The 26347-nt window shown below is 44.4% G+C and overlaps 1 protein-coding gene across 1 annotated transcript; it reads right to left on the reverse strand.

The window, feature by feature from the left end:
* Window positions 1-1674: 1674 nt before the first annotated feature.
* LOC106608304 (acetyl-coenzyme A synthetase 2-like, mitochondrial) lies at window positions 1675-25036 on the reverse strand. Its single transcript, XM_045721154.2, has 14 exons — window positions 24525-25036; window positions 22510-22606; window positions 21530-21729; window positions 21105-21280; window positions 19178-19330; window positions 17586-17733; window positions 16514-16651; window positions 14257-14349; window positions 7429-7541; window positions 6508-6634; window positions 6247-6374; window positions 4285-4348; window positions 3081-3202; window positions 1675-2324 (listed from the first exon to the last, which is right to left on the reverse strand). Exons 1-14 carry the CDS (start codon window positions 24832-24834, stop codon window positions 2148-2150), a joined length of 2046 nt encoding a protein of 681 aa, XP_045577110.1. The 5' UTR covers window positions 24835-25036; the 3' UTR covers window positions 1675-2147.
* Between the last annotated feature and the right edge of the window lie 1311 nt (window positions 25037-26347).

The raw sequence follows: 26347 nt of genomic DNA on the forward strand, positions 1-26347 counted from the left end.
ATTGTGCTTTATCACTAAAAAGCTCTCAATCTCTCCAAAAACTCCTCTCCAACCCACTTTGTAGACAGATTTTAGTCACAGAGATACTTTTATCTTGTTTAGTTTTTAGTCAACTGAATCGAAAAGTCACTTTTGTTTAGTTATAGTTTATTATGCATCTATTTACTACGTTATAGTCTTGTCAATTGCCACTGAAAAATAGGTCTTTGAAGAATATTTTAGTCACTATTTTTGTTGACTAAATGAACACTGACCAAAACCCAACCACATCGTAACTGACCACCGCTCTCCAAGTCATGGTAACTAGTATTGGTAACTAACGTCTCTCTGAATGCAGCTCACTTATTGTGGAATATAAAGTGAACAGGTTAAGGTGAAGCTGTGGGACTGTTTACCAGGTCAAGGTGAAGCTGTGGGACTGTTTACCAGGTCAAGGTGAAGCTGTGGGACTGTTTACCAGGTCCAGGTGAAGCTGTGGGACTGTTTACCAGGTCAAGGTGAAGCTGTGGGACTGTTTACCAGGTCAAGGTGAAGCTGTGGGACTGTTTACCAGGTCAAGGTGAAGCTGTGGGACTGTTTACCAGGTCAAGGTGAAGCTGTGGGACTGTTTACCAGGTCAAGGTGAAGCTGTGGGACTGTTTACCAGGTCAAGGTGAAGCTGTGGGACTGTTTACCAGGTCAAGGTGAAGCTGTGGGACTGTTTACCAGGTCAAGGTGAAGCTGTGGGACTGTTTACCAGGTCAAGGTGAAGCTGTGGGACTGTTTACCAGGTCAAGGTGAAGCTGTGGGACTGTTTACCAGGTCAAGGTGAAGCTGTGGGACTGTTTACCAGGTCAAGGTGAAGCTGTGGGACTGTTTACCAGGTCAAGGTGAAGCTGTGGGACTGTTTACCAGGTCCAGGTGAAGCTGTGGGACTGTTTACCAGGTCCAGGTGAAGCTGTGGGACTGTTTACCAGGTCAAGGTGAAGCTGTGGGACTGTTTACCAGGTCAAGGTGAAGCTGTGGGACTGTTTACCAGGTCAAGGTGAAGCTGTGGGACTGTTTACCAGGTCAAGGTGAAGCTGTGGGACTGTTTACCAGGTCCAGGTGAAGCTGTGGGACTGTTTACCAGGTCAAGGTGAAGCTGTGGGACTGTTTACCAGGTCCAGGTGAAGGTGTGGGACTGTTTACCAGGTCAAGGTGAAGCTGTGGGACTGTTTACCAGGTTAAGGTGAAGCTGTGGGACTGTTTACCAGGTCAAGGTGAAGTTGTGGGACTGTGTTTTTGTTTACTGACGTCTTAATGTGATGTATGATCATGTCTTTTACTTTTGTTATTGACATAAAATGTGTATTTTTATTGTGTATTTAAAATGTGTATTTTTATTGTGTATTTAAAATGTGTATTTTCAATAAGACAGGAAGTGACCAGTAAAGGTTGCAGTTTATTGTTGCTTTATCACTCAAATCATAATCTGTATAAAACAAAGTTAAGTAATATAATCTGCTTTGCATCATGCACTAAAAACAGAAGTTTAAAACTCTTAAACATGCATACAATAGTAAAAATACCTTCCTTCTCAATTCATTACAGTTATCCGGAACAGGCACTTATGAAATAGAGCAAGAAGAATAGCATGCAATAATCAAGACCATTTTACTAACTGATATTGTTTTTGGTTAAGGTTCTCAAATCAAAACAAATGTTTTTGGTCAGTACACATATTTAGCCGATGTTATTACGGGTGTAGCGAAATGCTTGTGTTTCTAGCTCCAACAGGTGCGGTAATATCTAACGAATCACAACAGTACACACAAATCTAAGGTTCTCCCAGCGTATTCCACGTCCCTGTAGTTTGTGGAATGGATATGGGTGCAGATTTACCAAGGTCTATTCAAACGTGGTTAAACATTCAGAATGTTGCCGATTGGATATAATGTATGCAACTGGTATGATGATTCTCTATTGGTCATGACAGAAGCATCTGTGCTACACAATACATGTGTATGTGAATGTTCTGTAACTTAAAACGGAAACTTCACCAATGTTTAACCTCATATTCATTCTCTCCAGCACCATATCATTCAAAACTGTTGTTTTCTTTGTTCTGTAGTCCCCAAAAAATATATATATATAAATTGGTGGTGTTCCTTTTTAATACCCTGTTGTTACTGCTGCTTGCCGTCGCCACGGAGACGTTGGTGACCCCTGATGACCTCGTGCACGGAGTCAGGGTCGTCTAGCGTGCTGAGGTCCCCGAGCTCGTCCGTGTTTCGCTCTACGACCTTCCTCAGGACACGACGCATGATTTTTCCCGAGCGAGTCTTTGGCAGACACCTCACCACCTACAGAGATAAAAGCCCCGTTTTGAAAACTTTAAAAGTATATCCTTCCTTCCTCCCTTCATTAAAAAAAAAACGTTTTGAAATGGGGAGTGTACTACTTTAAGTTTACCAGAACACAGCTTTTCGTTTTTTTCTGTTGTAAATTTTTTGTTTGCTACTGTGTGCCCTACTTAACATAACCCAGCTGTTTATGGCTGTTACTGTTATAAGTCATGTTCAGGACAGTCTTGTGAAGCTTTAGGACATTGTTTATGACCTTTATAAATTAGGCAAATCAAATTTAATTGGTCACATACACATGGTTAGCAGATGTTAATGCGAGTGTAGCGAAATGCTTGTGCTTCTAGCTCCGACCGTGCAGTAATATCTAACAAGTAATCTAACAATTTCACAACAACTACCTTATACACACACAAGTGTAAAGGAATGAATAAGAATATGTACATATAAATATATGGATGAGCGATGGCCGAATGGCATAGGCAAGATGCAGTAAATGATATAGAGTACAGTATATACATATGACATGAGTAATGTAGGGTATGTAAACATTATATAAAGTGGCATTGTGGCTAGTGATACATTTATTACATCCAATTATTAATTATTAAAGTGGCTAGAGATTTGAGTCAGTATGTTGGCAGCAGCCACTCAATGTTAGTGATGGCTGTTTAATATGTCTGATGGCCTTGAGATAGAAGCTGTTTTTCAGTCTCTCGGAGGGAGGGTTACAGAGGGTGGTATTAGTGGTACTACCTGAATGAAGTCTGGGCAGGCGTACTTGGCGATGCTCCTGGACACCATCTCTCTGAGCTGCTGGGCTAGAACATCCTCTTGAACCATCACTGCCTTCTTCAACACCACAAACACATACACACCTGGTCAGAGAAGAGGACAGTAGATCAGTTATATGGCCGTAAAGGCTGCGTTTACACAGGCAGTTCAATTCTGATCTTTTGCCCAATTATTGGCAAAAAAAAACGGTGATCTGATTGGTCAAAAGATATCTACAATATTTGTTTGTTGTTTACTATTGTCTAGCATATGACATGCTACATCATTTACATAAGGTCACTTAAAGGTCAAGTTCACGTACATTTGTTTGGCTCAAGGTGATGAAATAAAGATGTCAACTGTTTTTTTTGTTCTTGACAGGGTTGGGGAGTAACTGATTACATGTCATCTGATTACAAACTGCAGTCAGGTAGGAGAGGAGCGGATTACTTGTAATCTGATTAACCAAAAAATGAACTGTAATCAGTTACTTTACCAGCAATGATATTGTAATCAGATTACAGATACTTTAAAATACATGATGAAATCTTTCTGTTTTCTCAATGACATTCAATTCAGCATTGAAAAAAGGCACAAAAAAAAGTTTGTTTCACCTGAGTGAGTCTGACCACCAATCAGAGACTACTATAATGACACACCAAATGATGACCACCAATCAGAGACCACTATGATGACACACCAAATGATGACCACCAATCAGAGACCACTATGATGACACACCAAATGATGACCACCAATCAGACACCACTATGATGACACACCAAATGATGACCACCAATCAGACACCACTATGATGACACACCAAATGATGACCTCCAATCAGAGACCACTATGATGACACACCAAATGTGTTTAAAGGATCCGTTTTGTCTTTTTATAATGCCTCTTAAGGGGAAAGTAATCTAAAAGTAAATGAAAGTCATCAGATTACGTTACTGAGTTTGGCTAATCCATAAATTACATTACTGATTACAATTGTGGACAGATAACTATTAACTGTAAGGGATTACATTTAGAAAGTAACCTACCCAATCCTGGTTGTTGATACATTTCCTTGAATTAGACACTAAGAGTGGAGAGTTAAGTGGAAATACAACAGGGTAAAAGTCAATTGGTATAAATCATGTAACCATGGTGCACGTCAGAGTTCCACGATGTCACTCACCCTCTCCTTTGATGTCATGGGAGTAGCCAATCGCAGCAGACTCAGCCACTCCAGGACACTGGTTCTAGGAGAGAACGCCATGGAATCAGTTCCAACTGTTAATAACGCTGACATGGACATTTATACGATAAGCAACATTTCAGCTGATTATTGTGTAGACTCAGGTAAAGTGATGTAGTGGTAAAAAAAAAGAATTGGTGGGTAAATGCTGACCGCCATTCGTGGTGATTATTTGTATTTATTATGGATCCGCCCAATTAAAGTAATGCTCCCTATACATTCAATGCCTTTTTCTGTAAAAGACGGGGTACGTGTGTTTACTCTCTGCTACACCACTGATCGTGAAGTTATTTTGAGAGGGACATTTGGTCACATCACGATCTTGTCCAGCCATCTTGTCTCCAGAGAACCACAATGGAAATAAGTCCCAGACTTTATTGTGTGTTATCCTCCATGATTTAACAATGGAAATAAATCCCAGACTTTATTGTGTGTTATCCTCCATGATTTAACAATGGAAATAAATCCCAGACTTTATTATGTTTTATCCTCCATGATTTAACAATGGAAATAAGTCCCACACTGTATTGTGTGTTATCCTCCATGATTTAACAATGGAAATAAATCCCAGACTTTATGGTGTGTTATCCACCATGATTTAACAATGGAAATAAGTTCTAGACTTTATTATGTTTTATCCTCCATGATTTAACAATGGAAATAAGTCCCAGACTTTGTTTTATCCTCCATGATTTAACAATGGAAATAAGTTCTAGACTTTATTATGTTTTATCCTCCATGATTTAACAATGGAAATAAATCCCAGACTTTATTGTTTGTTATCCTCCATGATTTAACAATGGAAATAAGTCCCAGACTTTATTGTGTGTTATCCTCCATGATTTAACAATGGAAATAAATCCCAGATTTTATTGTTTGTTATCCTCCATGATTTAACAATGGAAATAAATCCCAGACTTTATTATGTTTTATCCTCCATGATTTAACAATGGAAATAAGTCCCAGACTTTATTATGTTTTATCCTCCATGATTTAACAATGGAAATAAGTTCTAGACTTTATTGTGTGTTATCCTCCATGATTTAACAATGGAAATAAGTCCCAGACTTTATTGTGTGTTATCCTCCATGATTTAACAATGGAAATAAATCCCAGACTTTATTGTGTGTTATCCTCCATGATTTAACAATGGAAATAAATCCCAGACTTTATTGTGTGTTATCCTCCATGATTTAACAATGGAAATAAATCCCAGACTTTATTGTGTGTTATCCTCCATGATTTAACAATGGAAATAAGTCCCAGACTTTATTGTGTTGTTATCCTCCATGATTTAACAATGGAAATAAAGTCCCAGACTTTATTGATGTTGTTATCCTCCATGATTTAACAATGGAAATAAGTCCCAGACTTTATTGTTTGTTATCCTCCATGATTTAACAATGGAAATAAGTCCCAGACTTTATTGTGTGTTATCCTCCATGATTTAACAATGGAAATAAGTCCCAGACTTTATTGTGTGTTATCCTCCATGATTTAACAATGGAAATAAGTCCCAGACTTTATTGTGTGTTATCCTCCATGATTTAACAATGGAAATAAGTCCCAGACTTTATTATGTGTTATCCTCCATGATTTAACAATGGAAATAAGTCCTACACTTTATTGTTTGTTATCTTCCATGATTTAACAATGGAAATAAGTCCCAGACTTTATTGTCTGTTATCCTCCATGATTTAACAATGGAAATAAGTTCTAGACTTTATTGTGTGTTATCCTCCATGATTTAACAATGGAAATAAGTCCCAGACTTTATTATTGTTTTATCCTCCATGATTTTATTCATGTGCATGTATGGCTTTTTCAAGTTTTATGGGTGCTTGTTTTTTTTAAATGGTCGAATTAATAAACTAAACTAAACATGATTATGATCGTACAAACCACCACATCCTCTAGTTCCGCAGTCCCAAGCCGGTGACCGCTCACATTGATGACATCGTCAAGACGGCCGACGATCTGGTAATAGCCTTCCTTGGAGCGGTAAGCACCGTCGCCGGTGAAGAAGTAACCTAATAGTAGTATGGCACAATTTAGGGGACAGTATTGATTTAGCAGAGCACTAGTCTCAGCCTGAGGAAGACAGGAGATTGAGCATTGTAGAACACTAGTTTTAAAAGTCTGGATGGGTTGGTTTATCTGTACCTGGATAAGGCTGGAAATATGTCTCTGTGAATCTCTGGTGGTGGTTGTGGATGGTGCGAGCCATACCAGGCCAGGCCTGGGAGATACACAAAGCTCCAGTCGAATCATTGGAACTCAGCACTTCACCCTGGATACAATAAACAAACAACATTTCTATTTCCAAACTCCTTACGTATTTTATTATTTTTATGACAGGATAGGAGACAGAATAGAGGGAGCAGAAATGCGTAGGGGATTGGACAGGAATCCCCGTCGCAGCAGGAGTCAAGTGGTTCCGGAGGCGAGAGTGTTACCCACTCGACCACACTCCGCTCCGCTCTCACGCGCCGCTCCACGCGCCGCTCCACACGGCGCTCCACACGGCGCTCCACACTCCGCTCCGCTCCACACTCCGCTCCGCTCCACACTCCGCTCCGCTCCACACTCCACTCCGCTCCACACTCCACTCCGCTCCACACTCCACTCCGCTCCACACTCCACTCCGCTCCACACTCCACTCCACGCTCCACACTCCGCTCCACGCTCCACACTCCGCTCCACACTCCACTCCACACTCCACTCCGCTCTCACACTCCACACTCCGCTCCACACTCCACTCCGCTCCACACTCCACTCCGCTCCACAACAGAATGTCTGGTTGAATAGACAGCAGAGTGACAGTATTGTGTGTGGAAGAGGGAAGTGGCATATCAGACTGCTTCCAAACAGACCAGACAGCTGGGAAGCCCCGACAACAGATTACCAGCTGGTCAGAGAATGTTGGGGCTCTTAGTGAGGAGAGAAAGAGGGAGAGAGAGAAAGAGAGAGAGAGAGAGACAGAGAGAGAGGGAGGAGGGGAGAGAGAGATCCCAGAGAGAGAGAGAGAGCGAAAGAGAGAGAGCCCCCCCCTCAATGGACTAGCACGCCATCGCCAGTCACTACCTCAGTATCCAGCAGCGCCGGCTTGATCCCGTAAAACGGACGCATGGCCATGGCCGGTACGATCTCCGCCTCTGGGTCCGACGGCCTGGGAGCGATGCAGATCCCACCGGTCTCTGGAGAGATGGGAATAATACGGGAATGAGAGAGAGTTTTAATCAACTGCTTTTCTAATGAATCTAAAGCCCTGTATGAATACTTGAAAGTGCTTCCTTCCTTGCTCTCTTCACTGATCGGCCATGACTGAATAGGTGAATGCCTTTTCAAGTATTTGAACAGGGCCTAACCTTTGACCACACCATATTATTGTGGCCCCTGAAGAGATCCCCCAAACAAATTGTCACAGTATAAAGACTAGAGTATGTACTACAATTAGGGGAGGGGTGGTAGGGTTAGGGGAAAATAATAAGGAAAATATATTTAAAGAAATATATATGTAAAATAATACATAGATTTACCCAACAAATATATGGGGGATTGGAAATTATGCAGACAATTACATTGATAGAAGTCACAATCTATCTGCAATATTAAAGCTGATCTACCCCCTAAAAAAAATATAATCTATACATAGAGAAAGTAAGAGGAGATAAAAGGATGCAAAGGTTGATGAGGAAAAAGGAGACAGCAAAGAGAACAGAGAACCAGAACAAGCTTTTGTAAATAACCAGTTTGTCAGTCTGTCAGCATAATAAGCCCTGATCCTTTAGCTACAGATGTCGATGAGCGAATTACGGCCATGTTAAAAGTCAATTAAATGCAATTAGGTTTGACTCTATCCCGCGACCAGGCCATGCTAATCTACTAATCTGCTAATCTACCCTGCTAATCTGGCTGGTGTGGAGCTGGACTGACAGAGGGGTTGAGTCCCAAATGGCACCCTATTCCCTTTAGAGTGCACTACTATGGGCCTGGTCAACAGTAGTGCACTACTATGGGCCCTGATCAGAAGTGGTGCACTACCCTATGGGCCATGGTCTAAAGTAGTGCACTAATATGGGTGCTGGTCTAAAGTAGTGCACTACTATGGGTCCTGGTCTAAAGTAATGCACTACTATGGGACCTGGTCTAAAGTAGTGCACTATAAAATGAATAGGGTACTATTTGGGAGGCACCCAGGGTATCCATAGAACTAGGACACCACAGATTAACATCCCACACAGGGGCAAGGTGCCAACCAGTCAGCCAACCAGTCAGCCAGCCAGCCAGTTAACCAGCCTGTCAGCCAGCCATTTAACCAGCCAGTCAGCCAGCCAGTCAGTCAGACAGCCAGCCAGTCAGCAAGTCAGCCAGTCAGCTAGTCAGCCAGCCAGTCAGTCAGACAGCCAGCCAGTCAACCAGCCAGTCAGCCAGCCAGTCAGTCAGCAAGTCAGCCTGTCAGCCAGCCAGTCAGCCAGCCAGTCAAATCTCCTTATTTGCCCTTGTAATGGACTTTTTTGCACATAGATCAAACTGCCAGTAATTACCAATAATGCCATTTAGTGCTAATTGGAAAATCTGGACATAACGACATAATCCTCTGTTCTGAGGTAGGGTATTTGGGTCATATCTGTGTCATTAATGCTCCATGCTAAACTATGCATGTTTAACTATGAATATTAAAGAGCCAACCTGGGATTGAAACAACAACAACAAATGGCAATACATCATTCATTTAAAAGTCTCAAAATTGATGTACCAATGCCAGATTGCCCCTTTAATATGCCACTTGTGTGATAATTAACATTATTCCGGTGAATTTATTTTAATTACTCAATGACTGTAATATGGTGCGATTGAGGACTGAAATATATAAGGTCAACCTGAATTTTTGTTTGATTAGCCTCAAATCAGATTTGGTTTTAAAACATGTTCTTATAGCCCAGCACTAAATTAATTTTGTGGAAGAACATTGGTTACAGGCCTGTTATTGTAGGCTATTTTCCACTGACATAATGATAGAATTGGTTACAATGCAGCAAACGATATAGCTTTCTATTCAATGAAGGTGTGTGAGGTATTGACCCTAAAAAGAGAAAGTATGGAAAGCTAGCTAATGTACAAAGTCGGTGGTGGTGAGCCCTCAGAACAGGCTAGCTAATGTACAATATAACTGGTGGTGAGCCCTCAGAGCAGGCTAGCTAATGTACAATGTAACTGGTGGTGAGCCCTCAGAGCAGGCTAGCTAATGTACAATATAACTGGTGGTGAGCCCTCAGAACAGGCTAGCTAATGTACAATATAACTGGTGGGAAGCCCTCAGAACAGGCTAGCTAATGTACAATGTAACTGGTGGTGAGCCCTCAGAACAGGCTAGCTAATGTACAATATAACTGGTGGTGAGCCCTCAGAGCAGGCTAGATAATGTACAATATAACTGGTGGTGAGCCCTCAGAACAGGCTAGCTAACGTACAATGTAACTGGTGGGAAGCCCTCAGAGCAGGCTAGCTAATGAACAATATAACTGGTGGGGAACCCTCAGAACAGGCTAGCTAATGAACAATATAACTGGTGGTGAGCCCTCAGAACAGGCTAGCTAATGTACAATATAACTGGTGGTGAGCCCTCAGAACAGGCTAGCTAATGTACAATATAACTGGTGGTGAGCCCTCAGAACAGGCTAGCTAATGTACAATATAACTGGTGGTGAGCCCTCAGAACAGGCTAGCTAATGTACAATGTAACTGGTGGTGAGCCCTCAGAGCAGGCTAGCTAATGTACAATATAACTGGTGGGGAACCCTCAGAACAGGCTAGCTAATGTACAATATAACTGGTGGTGAGCCCTCAGAACAGGCTAGCTAATGTACAATGTAACTGGTGGTGAGCCCTCAGAGCAGGCTAGCTAATGTACAATATAACTGGTGGTGAGCCCTCAGAACAGGCTAGCTAATGTACAATATAACTGGTGGGAAGCCCTCAGAGCAGGCTAGCTAATGTACAATATAACTGGTGGTGAGCCCTCAGAACAGGCTAGCTAATGTACAATATAACTGGTGGTGAGCCCTCAGAACAGGCTAGCTAATGTACAATATAACTGGTGGTGAGCCCTCAGAACAGGCTAGCTAATGTACAATGTAACTGGTGGTGAGCTCTTTGAGCAAAAAAGGAAAGAAAGAGAACATTTTACATTTTAGTCTTTTAGCAGACACTCTTATCCGGAGCGACTTACAGTCACAAAGAAAGGGAGAGAGTGAAATGAATTGCTGCAAAGTGTTTGTTTCCAAGTTCCTCTGTCTGCCTCTGCTACTGCCGCTCTGGGGTCAGATATCTGGCAGTATTAGAATAACATCTGGTTTGATGCAGTCCAGAAGGGATATAAAACATTTAATTCGATTGGCTGGAGAGCAGGGTGTGTAGAGTGTGTCTGTGTGTGTGGTTGTGTGTGTGTGTGTGTGTGCGTGCGTGCGTGCGTGCGTGCGTACGTACGTGTGCGCTTACGTAATAGTATATTTCTTGATGAGATGATCGGACCAGTCTCTCCCCTTTAAGACTGATTGTTCTTCCTGGTGGTTAAAAGCGCTCCCTAGAAAGTTCATGAACTCAACATTTCTGATTGTGCTTATGCTGGCAGACAACCAGACCAGCTCCACACAGAGCAGTAGACCCAAATCAGACAGACCAGCTCACACTGTACAGTACACTAATCTGCAACAATCAACAGAGAAGATACAAAGAAAAGGAAACTTTCCCCCTTAACAAAAGAAGCTATATAAAAAGCCCCTTCATAAGAACTAGTACTGAGGGAACCGTTTTTCCTTTAAAAAAGGGAACTAAACAAGAACCGAAAAGCCGTTCAAGAAGCATCGCAGAACTATGTTTACAGTGTTTGCAACACTAGGTTGAGCTGTCCCTTTAGGTTGTCACATGGGCTGTTTCTCAATATGCCCCGAGCGCATTGTCCGACCACGTTCTCTTGAGTACGTTCTTGTGAGGTCGAGAGAGTGTGGAGAACACATAAAACATTACATTTGAGAAGCACTCGCCCTACTGTATTACCTCACGCTGAGCAGCACTCTCCTACTGTATTACCTCACGCTGAGCAGCACTCCCCCTACTGTATTACCTCACGCTGAGCAGCACTCTCCTACTGTATTACCTCACGCTGAGCAGTACTCCCCCCTACTGTATTACCTCACGCTGAGCAGCACCTCCCCCTACTGTATTACCTCACGCTGAGCAGCACTCCCCCTACTGTATTACGTCACGCTGAGCAGTACTCCCCCTACTGTATTACCTCACGCTGAGCAGCACTCCCCCTGACTGTATTACCTCACGCTGAGCAGCACTCCCCCTACTGTATTACCTCACGCTGAGCAGCACTCCCCCTACTGTATTACCTCACGCTGAGCAGCACTCCCCCTACTGTATTACCTCACGCCGAGCAGCACTCCCCCCTACTGTATTACCTCACGCTGAGCAGCACTCCCCCTACTGTATTACCTCACGCCGTGCAGCCCCCCTACTGTATTACCTCACGCGAGCAGCCCCCTACTGTATTACCTCACGCTGAGCAGCACTCCCCCTACTGTATTACCTCACGCTGAGCAGCACTCCCCCTACTGTATTACCTCACGCTGAGCAGCACTCCCCCTACTGTATTACCTCACGCTGAGCAGCACTCCCCCTACTGTATTACCTCACGCTGAGCAGCACTCCCCTACTGTATTACCTCACGCCGTGCAGCCCCCCCTACTGTATTACCTCACGCTGAGCAGCACTCCCCCTACTGTATTACCTCACGCCGTGCAGCCCCCCTACTGTATTACCTCACGCTGAGCAGCACTCCCCCTACTGTATTACCTCACGCTGAGCAGCACTCCCCCTACTGTATTACCTCACGCTACACCTCCCCCTACTGTATTACCTCATGCTGAGCAGTACTCCCCCTACTGTATTACCTCACGCTGTGCAGCACTCCCCCTACTGTATTACCTCACGCTAAGCAGCACTCCCCATACTGTATTACCTCACGCTGAGCAGTACTCCCCCTACTGTATTACCTCACGCTGAGCAGTACTCCCCCTACTGTATTACCTCACGCTGAGCAGCACTCCCCCTACTGTATTACCTCACACTGTGCAGCACTCCCCCTACTGTATTACCTCACGCTGAGCAGTACTCCCCCTACTGTATTACCTCACGCTGAGCAGTACTCCCCCTACTGTATTACCTCACGCTGAGCAGTACTCCCCCTACTGTATTACCTCACGCTGTGCAGCACTCCCCCTACTGTATTACCTCACGCTGAGCAGCACTCCCCATACTGTATTACCTCACGCTGAGCAGCACTCCCCATACTGTATTACCTCACGCTGAGCAGTACTCCCCCTACTGTATTACCTCACGCTGAGCAGTACTCCCCCTACTGTATTACCTCACGCTGAGCAGTACTCCCCCTACTGTATTACCTCACGCTGAGCAGTACTCCCCCTACTGTATTACCTCACGCTGAGCAGCACTCCCCCTACTGTATTACCTCACGCTGAGCAGCCCTCCCCCTACTGTATTACCTCACGCTGTGCAGCAGTCCCCCTACTGTATTACCTCATGCTGAGCAGCACTCCCCCTACTGTATTACCTCACGCTGAGCAGTACTCCCCCTACTGTATTACCCCACGCTGAGCAGTACTCCCCCTACTGTATTACCTCACGCTGAGCAGCAGTCCCCCTACTGTATTCCCTCACGCTGAGCAGCCCTCCCCCTACTGTATTACCTCACGCTGAGCAGTACTCCCCCTACTGTATTACCTCACGCTGAGCAGTACTCCCCCTACTGTATTACCTCACGCTGAGCAGTACTCCCCCTACTGTATTACCTCACGCTGAGCAGTACTCCCCCTACTGTATTACCTCATGCTGCACCTCCCCATTCACCGAACCTTCTTCCTTCCAGGACAATGGCAACAATAGAGACAAAGCACGATATACACAAAGCAAACGATTTACTTCATAATTATCAGCTAGATATGTGAACCGTAATAATCTAGCTAGCCAGCTAGTTAAACAGGCAAAAATTACCTAAAACGAATGTTATGCAAGGTAGATCTTCATTTTTTGTGGGTAGCTACCAATTCTTTATGGCTAGCTAGCTAGCCAGTTATCCCTATTGGCTTACTATGGACTTACAGTACCCATTCACTGAACCGTCTTCCAGCCAGGACAACAATGGCAATAGAGACGAAACAAGATATACACTAAGAAACTGTTTTACATAACTATCAATTAGCTATATGTGAACCGTAATAATGTAGCTAACCAGATAGTTTAACAGGCAAAAATGACCTAAAACGAATATTATGCAAGATAGATGTCAATGGGTTGCTAGCTAACAATTCTTCGTTGCTATCTGGCTAGCTAACAGTACTAGTAGCTAGCCAGTTAGCCCTATTGGCTTATTATGGGCTTGCTATATACGGTACATAGGCAGGTAAACATGCCAAAAATAACACAGCATGTATTTATTAACTTATCAAGATGAAATATTGTAGTCTGGCAACATAAGAGATGTGAATAGGCTAAATGTAATTCTGAAGTCTGAGTGTATTTTCTCTCGCTTCAGCTTAAATAATGGCTGCCATTGATTTCAAGAAAATTTGCTTCATTTTTTACATGGTTGCGTCATATTTCTTTGCGAGAAGTTCCCTCAATGCTCCGATTCTAATACTTTGATTTGGACTCATACTCCAACCCTCCCGTACTCCAACTTGCGTGCTTGTGCATTTTAAGAAACACCCTGATCTCATACAGCATTCTGCATACAGTACATACTGTGTAAGAACTTGAGTTAGTAAATTTGTAATAAAGTAGTAAATATAAGTTTTAGTAGTAAGGTTAAAGGTCAGTCATTACCTGTCTGCCACCAGGTGTCGACCACAGGGCAGCGTCCGTCCCCCACCACCCGATGGTACCACTCCCAAGCTTCTGTGTTGATGGGTTCACCCACTGCAGAGGAAACAGGAAAGGACAGGGTTAACAGCACCACAGGGCTATTCTCACCCACTTCAGAGGGAACAGGACAGGATAGAACAGGACATGACAGGACAGGACAGGGTTAACAGCACCACAGGTCTATTCTCACCCACTTCAGAGGGAACAGGACAGGATAGAACAGGACATGGTTAACAGCACCACAGGGCTATTCTCACCCACTTCAGAGGGAACAGGACAAGACAGAACAGGACAGGACAGGACAGGACATGGTTAACAGCACCACAGGTCTATTCTCGCCCACTTCAGAGGGAACAGGACAAGACAGAACAGGACAGGACAGAAGAGGACAGGACAGGACATGGTTAACAGCACCACAGGTCTATTCTCGCCCACTTCAGAGGGAACAGGACAGGATAGAACAGGACAGGACAGGACAGGACATGGTTAACAGCACCACAGGGAGCCAGCACCACAGAGTTAAACAACCTAGAGGGTGCATTCACAGTCAATGGAAATGATAGGAGGAGCACTCCAGGTTTTAACACTCCCACGCCTCTGTGTTGATGGGTTCATAGGGAAGAGGACAAGAAGAGGACAGGAAGAAGACAGGACATGTTTATGATGTGCTGTCTAGATAATTCCATTCCCCGGCCTGGCACGGCACACGTGTTCCATTACATATGTAGACTGTCTTTAGAGGTCAAACCTTTACCCTCGCCTGGCGACATGACATGCCTTCGACATGCATAGTACTGACTGCTGAATCCGTGGCACCCACAGCAAGGCTCATGTACCTACTACTACAGTATCATGTTAATATACCATCAGCACAACACCGCCTGCTGTACTGAAACAGTATACACTACTACTACTACTACTACTACTACTACAGTATACTGTTACACTGTAGACTGCTGTCTATGGAGCCATCACACTGTAGACTGCTGTCTATGGATCCATCACACTGTAGACTGCTGTCTATGGATGGATCCATCACACTGTAGACTGCTGTCTATGGAGCCATCACACTGTAGACTGCTGTCTATGGATCCATCACACTGTAGACTGCTGTCTATGGATCCATCACACTGTAGACTGCTGTCTATGGATCCATCACACTGTAGACTGCTGTCTATGGATCCATCACACTGTAGACTGCTGTCTATGGATCCATCACACTGTAGACTGCTGTCCATGGATCCATCACACTGTAGACTGCTGTCTATGGATCCATCACACTGTAGACTGCTGTCTATGGATCCATCACACTGTAGACTGCTGTCTATGGATCCATCACACTGTAGACTGCTGTCTATGGATCCATCACACTGTAGACTGCTGTCTATGGATCCATCACACTGTAGACTGCTGTCTATGGATCCATCACACTGTAGACTGCTGTCTATGGATCCATCACACTGTAGACTGCTGTCTATGGATCCATCACACTGTAGACTGCTGTCTATGGATCCATCACACTGTAGACTGCTGTCCATGGATCCATCACACTGTAGACTGCTGTCCATGGATCCATCACACTGTAGACTGCTGTCTATGGATCCATCACACTGTAGACTGCTGTCTATGGATCCATCACACTGTAGACTGCTGTCTATGGATCCATCACACTGTAGACTGCTGTCTATGGATCCATCACACTGTAGACTGCTGTCTATGGATCCATCACACTGTAGACTGCTGTCCATGGATCCATCACACTGTAGACTGCTGTCTATGGATCCATCACACTGTAGACTGCTGTCTATGGATCCATCACACTGTAAGGCTATTGTCTATGGGGTGTATGGTATTCAGCAGGATATTCTCCTGAGGTCTAATCAAATCAAATCAAATGTTATTTGTCACATGTGCCGAATACAATGAATACAATGAAATTCTTACTTACAAGCCCATAACCAACAATGCCTTAATACGTTAAGAAGAAAAAGTGGTAAGTAAAAAATATATAAGTAAAAAAAGAAAGTTGCAAATAATTATACAGCAGCAGTCATAAAACACGGTGGAAGAAACGTTATATAGAAAATAAGCAACAAATAACGCGAAAAAACAATAGCACAATTGGCTACGGGATCGTAAAACGGCAGCCATCTCCTTTGGCACCATTCTCAACATAAAAAGGAGATAGAGAGTCCTGTTGTTGTAAGGTTCGACCTACCAGAGCCCAGGGTTTTTAGGGAGGAGCGGTTGTAATTCTGCACCCACTCGTCTCCGTATTTCAGCAGCAGCCTGATGGCCGTGGGAGCACCGTAAAACTGGTTGATCCCCAGCCTCTCCACCATCTCCCAGTACCTGCCTGTAACATCACCAGATATATACATGTGTTGGTGTCATACTGTAATTCTTGGAAGACAGAAAAGTTCATTCACAGAACATACAGAGAACTGTTTTAATATTAACTTATTTGACATATTGCTAGGCAGCACATAAAACCTCATGTTTGGGCCTAAAACTTTTGTTGTGTCTTACAGGCCTCAATGCAGAACTTTTCACAAGACAGAAATGTACTCTCAATGACAGTATACTCTTAGAAAAAAGGGTTCCAAAAGGGTTCTTTGGCTGTCCCCATTGGAGAACCATTTGTGGTTCCCTTTTTGGTTCCAGGTAGAACTATTTTGGGTTCCATGTAGAACCCTATGTGGAAAGGGTTTTACATGGAACTCAAAAGGGTTCTACCTGGAAACAAAACGGGAACCAAAATGGTTCTTCAAAGGGTTCTCCTATGGGGACAGCCAAAGAACCCTTTTAGGTTCTTTTTCCTAAGAGTGTAGGCCTACTGTGTCACGCCCTGACCTGAGAGATCCGTTTTTCTCTGTTTGGTTAGGTCAGGGTGTGATGTGGGGTGGGCATTCTATGCTATCTATTTCTTTGTTTTGGCCGAGTATGGTTTCCAATCAGAGGCAGCTGTCTATCGTTGTCTCTGATTGGGAATCATACTTAGGCAGCCTTTTTCCCCCACCTGTGATTGTGGGTAGTTGTTTTCTGTTTTGTATTTTGTACCTGATGGAACTGTTGGCTTTTTGTTTTGTTATTTTTGTTCGAGTGTTTCCTTGTTTAATAAATCATGAACACGTACCACGCTGCGCTTTGGTCCCCTTCTTCCGACGAACGCCGTTACATACTGAATATACGCAAGGGAGTTATATTTATAGTGGAATGGTGAGTTCAGATTTAAGTTGTAAACACGTTGAAGTGCAGGTTGTAAAAAAACCTTAGTAGTCTGTTGTCACCTGGGTTGGGGTATACTGGTGTACTCTCAAACAGAACGGTGGTTCCTCCATTACACAGAGGGCCATAGACGATGTAGCTGTGACCTGTTATCCAGCCGATGTCCGCCACACAGCCAAACACATCCCCGTCGTGGTAGTTGAACACATACTGAAGGAGAGAGGACAATAGAGGAAGGAGGTTAGGCAATAGGTACTGGTCTAGATCAGGGGTCTTCAAACCACCCAGGTAAACCGGAGTCTCAGGGTCCCCCATCATACTGGATGTTAGCAAAAAAATAAATATTTATGTCTTATCATCAGGTGAATGATAATGGCAAGAAGTCATTAACATTTGAAAATGAATAGATTTGGTAGATAGTTGTTCATTATTTTGATCTCCCCACACTATAATTGGAAGTTAATCTCTAACTTAGCCCATTAGCTAGAAAGGTAACTAAGAGCAGCTGTAAATTTTACATTTACATTTTAGTCATTTAGCAGACGCTCTTATCCAGAGCGACTTACAGTAGTGAATGCATACATTTCATAAATTTTTTATTTTTCCATACTGGCCCCCGTGGGAATCAAACCCACAACTCTGGCATTGCAAACACCATTGCAAACACCATGCTCTATCAACTGAGCCACAGTTGTAACAGTATAGCTTCCATCCATCTCCTCGCCCCTACCTGGGCTCGAACCAGGGACCCTGTGAACCAGGGACCCTCGCCCCTACCTGGGCTCGAACCAGGGACCCTCGCCCCTACCTGGGCTTGAACCAGGGACCCTCGCCCCTACCTGGGCTCGCACCAGGGACCCTCTGAACCAAGGACCCTCACCCCTAACTGGGCTTGAACCAGGGACCCTCTGCACACATCAACAACAGCCACCCTCGAAGCATCGTTACCCATCGCTCCACAAAAGCCGCGGCCCTTGCAGAGCAAGGGGAACAACTACTTCAAGGTCTCAGACCGAGTGATGTCACCAATTGAAACGCTATTAGCACGCACCCCGCTAACTAGCTAGCCATTTCACATCGGTTATATATAGCTGGTCAAAGGTTAGCCAAGTGTTGGTAAGGAAAGGTAACTAAGAGCAGCTGTTTAGCTGGTTAAAGGTTAGCCATGTGTTGATAAACATGCACTGCCAGACTGGTACATACAGCTGTTTTTTTCAAAGCATATGTCAGATACTCTAGTGATTGTAATTATCTCAATATTAGGAGTTGAAAAATAAAGTTGAAAGAAGATATTATCTTATTTCATCCTGTAGGTATGTAAATCAAAATGTGTTTATTCTGTTGTTGCTAGCGATATTCATAAAAAACATTTTCCCACTTTTTTATTTTATGATATTTTCGCAGACCCCCTGTAGCTAGTCCCTGGGGTTCTCGGTCTTTAGGATTAGAATGTGTCACAAGACTGTGTTAGCCCGCTGATCTAAATCCTAAGCATTGAACGTGAGCTCTATAGGGTTTACCCTGTGTGTGTGTGTGTGTGTGTGTGTGTGTGTGTGTGTGTGTGTGTGTGTGTGTGTGTGTGTGTGTGTGTGTGTGTGTGTGTGTGTGTGTGTGTGTGTGTGTGTGTGTGTGTGTGTGTTTACCAGACCCTCACCCTGTGTGTAAGGGCGGTGTACAGCAGGTAACCAGCCTGTGTATGAACCAGACCCTTAGGTTTCCCTGTGCTGCCTGACGTATAGAGCAGGAACAAGACGTCCTCACTGTCCATGGCAACGGGCTCACACACCACATCCTCCTTCATCATCTCCTGTTAAAGGGACAAAGAGTTCAGCCCCATAGAAACAGAATCCCCCATTCAAGGGAATTCCGCATTTTTTCAAGTCAATGAGTGGACTTTCTATTAATTTTTTTCCCTATTTTTTATTTTTCATACCCCTTTTTCTCCCCAATTTTCGTGGCATCCAATTGGTAGTTATCAGTCTTGTCCCATTGCTGGAATTCCCGTACGGATTCGGGAGAGGCGAAGGTCGAGAGCCTTGCGTCCTCCGAAAACACAACCCAGCCACACTGCTTCTTGACACAATGCCCGCTTAACCCGGAATCCAGCCGCACCAATGTTTCGGAAGAAACACTGTGCACCTGGCGACCGTGTCAGCGTGCATTTCACCTGGCCCACCACAGGAGTCACTAGAGCGCGATGGGACAAGAACATTCCCACCGGCCAAACCCTCCCCTTACCCAGACGACGCTGGGCCAATTGTGCTCCGCCCCATGAGTCTCCCGGGTCACGGCCGGCTGCGACAGATCCTGGACTCGAACCAGGATCTCTAGTGGCACAGCTAGCACTGTGATGCAGTGCCTTAGACCGCTGTACCACTCGAGAGGCCAGGTTGACCTGTTTAAATGTCTTGCTCACATCGGCTACAGAAAGCGTGATCACACTGTCGTCCGGAACAGCTGTTGCTCTCATGCATGCTTCAGTGTTGCTTGCCTTAGACCACTGCGCCACTCGGGAGGCCCGCTTTCTATTAATAATATTTCTATGGTTCAACCATTTGAAGTCTCAGTATCACCTGTTAATAACATATAAAGATGTCAGCCATTTTTTTTATTTTATTGGACAGATAGAGAGGATGACAGTGGAGAAAAATAGAGATTGTGTCAAAGGGCAGTAGGCCGGATTTGAACCTATGCCGACACATCTGCAGATTTACCGCTAGACCAGCCAGGCCACATGATGTCATGGCCACATGATGTCGGTCATTTAAAGCCTCAATAATGTTTCAGAGAGGTTTCAACCAGTGGAGGCTGGTTAGGGGAGGAGGGTGTATAATAATGTCTGGAATGGAGTGAATGGAATGGTAGTAAAAAACAGATGTTGGATATCATTCCATTCAATCCATTCCAGCCATTACACTCCATTTGGGGGGGCAGGTAGCCTAGTGGTTAGAGTGTTGGGCCAGTAACCGAAAGGTTGCTGGTTTGAATCCCCGAGCTGACAAGGTAAAAATCTGTCGTTCTGCCTCTGAACAAAGCAGCTAACCCACTGTTCCCCGGCAGGCCGTCATTGACGGCAGGCCGTCATTGTAAATAAGAATTTCTTCTTAACTGTCTTGCCTAGTAAAATAAAGGTTACATTTACATTATTACGAGCCGTTGGTTTAAACCCATATTCAATCTCAATAATGCCTCCTATATTCAAGTCAAAGTCATGGTCGAGACACAGGCGCATTCACACAAATTTGACAATCATTTACCAAGCTGCTAGGTTTCCACAAGGTGATACAGTAAGGGGTGATAAGAAGTGTCAGCAGAACTATTTGACTTGTCGTACAAAGATCCATGAAGCTAACGGATTCTTTTCTTTCTTCCCATTTAAAAAAATATATACTATTTTTCACACGCAATTTAACAAACAGTAAATGTTTTTGAATTAACTATTGTTTAAATACAAAAAGCAGTTATAAAAACAGTTGTTACCTATTTATAAACACCAACCTCTTATGAACAGTTATAACCTCACCGGTAAGCTGTGTCTATTGGCTCACCTCCTCCAGTAAGCTGTGTCTCTATTGACTCACCTCCTCCAGCGGAACATCTCTGTCTGTCATGGCAACGGTGTTCTCTGTTCTCATGGCAACCAGGACCTGCTGGACTGAGGGACAGTTCTGGACGGCCTGGTCCACGGTTCTCTTCAGGTCAACCACCTTGCCTCCCCTCACACCCTGGTTGACCGTGATCACCGTGCTGGACTGGGCTGGAGCAGGGCCAGGTACATTATACAGTCGATACAGAGAGAGATTGGTAATGAAAGATACAGTGACTATTTGTGTCAGAATTGTCTACATTGTATACATTTATGGAAATAAAATCAGCTTTTTGGTCTTTTTTGGGGTTAGGCATAAGGTTAGCAATGTGGTTAAGGTTAGGTTTTATGAAGATACGTTGTAGAAATAAGCAGGGTTTATGACATAGCAAACTTAGCCAGACAGTGATGACCTCTCACCGTCTCTGATGCGGTCAGCCAGGGCCTCGGAGCTGAACCCGGCGAAGACCACATTGTGGGCCGCACCTATCCGGGCGCACGCCAACATGGAGGCCACTGCCAGGGGGCAGGGGGGCATATAGATAGTCACACAGTCCCCCCTCCGCACCCCCTGGCGCTTCAGGAGGTTGCCCAGGCGACAGGTCAGCTCCAGTAGCTGTCTGTAGAGAGAAATGTCAATAAAGTTGGGTGATACGAAGGGGAATGAGGGTGTGAGGGGTGATGAGTATGTGTATTTATACAGTCTATCCTTGTATGTAGATTACAGTAGTTGTGATAGACCTACTCTTTGTGTATAGATTACAGTAGTTGTGATAGGCCTACTGTTTGTGTATAGATTACAGTAGTTGTGATAGACCTACTCTTTGTGTATAGATTACAGTAGTTGTGATAGACCTACTCTTTGTGTATAGATTACAGTAGTTGTGATGGGCCTACTCTTTGCGATTATATTTGGTCGTCTCAGTTATACATGAGGTAACCCCACCAAAACATTATTTCAGGTAATAAATTGTCTGAATGATCACCTGCCATGCACCAGGGAACAACAAAACTACATGAATGTTCACAGTGTAGCGAATCCAGGGGGTAGTCTCGCACGGGACTCAAACGCAGGTCCAGTGTAGCGAATCCAGGGGGTAGTCTCGCCCGGGACTCAAACCCAGGTCCAGTGTAGCGAATCCAGGGGGTAGTCTCGCACGGGACTCAAACCCAGGTCCAGTGTAGCGAATCCAGGGGGTAGTCTCGCACGGGACTCAAACCCAGGTCCAGTGACTGTCAAGCTAAGGCCTTTACCCGCTGCGTCAACAAGTCCAAACCTCTTGATGAGGTCGCTAGGTGTTGGGTTATAGTCGCTACAAAGACATGATTTGCTGTATGAATGCAGATAGTGAATTTAAAGTGTGTTCCCACATGAGATGGTGAATGTGGTAGTTCCAGACCTGTAGGTGATCTTGACCTCAGTTCCAGGTTCATCTCTCTCCCAGATCAGAGCCACTCTCTCTGGACAAGTGTGAACATGACGGTCCAAGCAGTTCACTGCGCGCGCCACACACACACACACACACACACACACACACACACACACACACACACACACACACACACACACACACACACACACACACACACACACACACACACACGCACACACGCTCACACGCTCACACACACACGCACGCTCACACACACACAGACACACACACGCTCACACATACAGACACACACACACACGCTCACACACACACACACACGCTCACACACACACACACACAGACACACACACAGACACACACACGCTCACACATACAGACACACACACACACGCTCACACACACACACACACGCACACACACATACAGACACACACACACCCCCCCCCCACACACACACCCAAACACACACACATACACACACATGCAGACACACACACACACACAAATACACACCCCACACGCATGCATGCTCACACATACAGACAAGTGCACACACATATAGGTACGTACGCAGGCACACATACAAACACACACACATACACAACCCACACACACATACGCACGCTCACAAATACAGACAAGCGCACACACATGTAGGTACACACACACACACACACACACACACACACACACACACACACACACACACACACACACACACACACACACACACACACACACACACACACACACACACACAGAAGTGAAAGTCAGTCTCAAAGCAGTTCAGCTCTGTTGTTCTTTTCAAACTAAATTAGCTTGACTATTCTGCCAATAGCTTGGTTCTTTCCTGGTAAATACTTTGGGATAAATGCTTTGTTTGTTCACAACACAAGAGAGCCTGTGTGTCAATGTGAATGTTCTCATGATAGATTCCATCAGTGTCTTCTCCTCCTGACTGAACCCAGTAATTGGTACTGTTTGTATTTATTAAGGATCCCCATTAGTTCCTGCCATGGCAGCAGCTACTCTTCCTGGGGTTTATTATGGATCCCCATTAGTTCCTGCCATGGCAGCAGCTACTCTTCCTGGGGTTTATTATGGATCTTCATTAGTTCCTGCCAAGGCAGCAGCTACTCTTCCTGGGGTTTATTATGGATCTTCATTAGTTCCTGCCAAGGCAGCAGCTACTCTTCCTGGGGTTTATTATGGATCCCCATTAGTTCCTGCCAAGGCAGCAGCTACTCTTCCTGGGGTTTATTATGGATCTTCATTAGTTCCTGTCAAGGCAGCAGCTACTCTTCCTGGGGTTTATTATGGATCCCCATTAGTTCCTGCCAAGGCAGCAGCTACTCTTCCTGGGGTTTATTATGGATCTTCATTAGTTCCTGCCAAGGCAGCAGCTACTCTTCCTGGGTTTATTATGGATCTTCATTAGTTCCTGCCAAGGCAGCAGCTACTCTTCCTGGGGTTTATTAAGGATCCCCATTAGTTCCTGCCAAGGCAGCAGCTACTCTTCCTGGGGTTTATTAAGGGTCCCCATTAGTTCCTGCCAAGGAAACAGCTACTCTTCCTGGGGTTTATTAAGGATCCCCATTAGTTCCTGCCAAGGAAACAGCTACTCTTCCTGGGGTCCAGCAACATTAAGGCAGTTACTCTGGGTGACTCTACTGGCAGTGAAATAGAACTGGCAGGGGGGAAAAAACATTGTGTATAGGACCAAATGGTTAAGGCAGTTGCTCTGGGTGACTCTACTGGCAGAGAAATAGAACTGGCAGGGAATATAGGACCAACTGGAGTACTATATTTACTATAGAATTATTATTTTCAAAATAAAGGTAAATGTATTTCAACCAATACCCATCATCAAAACTACTCTATGGAGATTTTTCTTTTAAGGTAGAAAACAACAGCAATCCATATGGTTATTAGGTAGGTTAGCGAGAATATGATTTAGATATAGCAGTACAAAAACATTTAAAATATTTCTTGTATATTTTGTGTAGAAAATGTTATCTTACCAGATACATTGAGTTTTCCCCCTTCAAACCATTTTATTTTGCCTTGACTAAAGTCACAGTTCTGAACGGTGTGAAAGGGACTTATCCACGACAGTCTCTGGCGCGCCACTGCGCCCCAAAACCGGTCACTTTCGTCGACGGAGAATTTGTAGAGTCCCGAATGATCACTGACACCTTGGAATGCGACTGCCTCCGGGATACAAGACGCTATATTGTAGCTTCTGCTCAACTGTCGACAGCATTTTAAAAAACGTCGATTTAACGACGAAGTGAGAGGCAACGAAAAGCCTCTCCAAAGCGAACACATCATGAAACGAAGCTCTTGGTCATAAAGACAGTCTATTCTGAAGAAGAAAAATCGTATCCTTTATCCACCAAAATTGTGAAACAACATTTAAAATCACATATCCATAATGACAACGGGTTTGTGTTTTATCAAACGAACCATTGACGTAACGAAAGACTCCAGCGAAACTTTGTTGAGTTAGACATTCGAAGCAGATGCATTTAAAGGGAAGTCGGAGTCCATTGTGGGCCGACAATAAAGGCGCAGAAGTTGGACCAGCCAATGACAACAGATGACTAAAGTGTGGCATTTCCACCCCCATCAGAAAAATGTACTTGATTAGGCTATAGTATAGGCCAGTGGTCACCAACCTTTCCTATTTATTTATTTTTGTACCCCTTTTCTCCAGAATTTAATGGTATCCAATATTGTCTTATCGCTGCAACTCCCGTACGGACTCAGGAGAGCCGCGCCTCCTCCGAAACACAACCCAACCAAGCCGCACTAACGTGTCGGAGGAAACACTGTTCACCTGGCGACAGTGTCAGCGTGCACTGCGCTCGCCGCAGGAGTCGCTGGTGCGCGAAGGGACAAACCCTCCCTAACCTGGACGACGCTGGGCCAATTGTGCTTCGCCCCATGGGTCTCCCGGTCGCGGCCGGCTGCGACAGAGCCTGGACATGAACCAGGTTCTCTAGTGGCACTGCTAGCACTGCGATGCGGTCCCTTTGACCACTCGGGAGGCCCATTACCAACCTTTTCTGAGTCAAGATCACTTTCACAGTCAAAAAGCAAGACGAGATCTACCGCTGACTTTAAAAAAAAATGTGACATTAAGCTTATAAAATAGTTCTGTCGGAATGAGATTTGGGTAGTAGGCCTAATACATTATCACAGCATGTCGGCTGTCTGCTTGGCCTGCCAAAATTGGTATTCTCTGACCATATTATATTTCCAAACTATAGCTTTGATAAGAACATTGATCTGTTGGTGTAGCACTTGCAAGGCACCGAGGACCAGGAATTGAAATAATTTGGTTGTATATTTTACTGGACTGATAGTACCTGCACCTGTTGGTCATGGTGCTTCCAAGACAACTGGGAACAACAACAACAACAAAAAACTAGGTCAAATCATGAGGTCAGTGATGTTCAGGTCGGAAGGTCTGAGCTCCAGAAAGATGGCCGACTTTCCGACTTGGAATTCCGAGTTGGATGACCGTTCTTTCTCACGGTCCCCTGCTCTCTCCTTCCTTTCCTCCGGTGAGACTGACAGAGAGGAGACACCGTCTTCCACATGATGACGAAACTCGAGTCGCACTGCGTCTCCCTCATGCACAAATACATGTTGTTCCTACGACCAGAGAAAGTGAAATATTCCTCTATAAATAGACACGACGAGCTGCTAATAATAATACAAACGCAGGGCTAGTGTTGTTTACATACTGTTTAATGTTTACATACTGCTTAATGTTTACATACTGCTTTATGTTTACATACTGCTTAATGTTTACATACTGCTTTATGTTTACATACTG

The sequence above is a fragment of the Salmo salar genome, chromosome 06 (assembly GCF_965601325.2).
Source record: "Salmo salar chromosome 06, fSalSal1, whole genome shotgun sequence".
NCBI classification, from domain to species: domain Eukaryota; kingdom Metazoa; phylum Chordata; class Actinopteri; order Salmoniformes; family Salmonidae; genus Salmo; species Salmo salar.

Excerpts from the sequence above, each read along its gene's own strand:
- LOC106608304 (XM_045721154.2), bottom strand. The coding sequence starts at position 24,834 with ATGATGTGTTCGCTTTGGAGAGGCTTTTCGTTGCCTCTCACTTCGTCG. Across the intron at positions 21,730-22,509 it reads GAGGTCAAGATCACCTACAG|ACAGCTACTGGAGCTGACCT; the intron begins GTCTGGAACTAC and ends TTCTCTCTACAG. Across the intron at positions 19,331-21,104 it reads GAGATGTTCCGCTGGAGGAG|GAGATGATGAAGGAGGATGT; the intron begins GTGAGTCAATAG and ends TCCCTTTAACAG.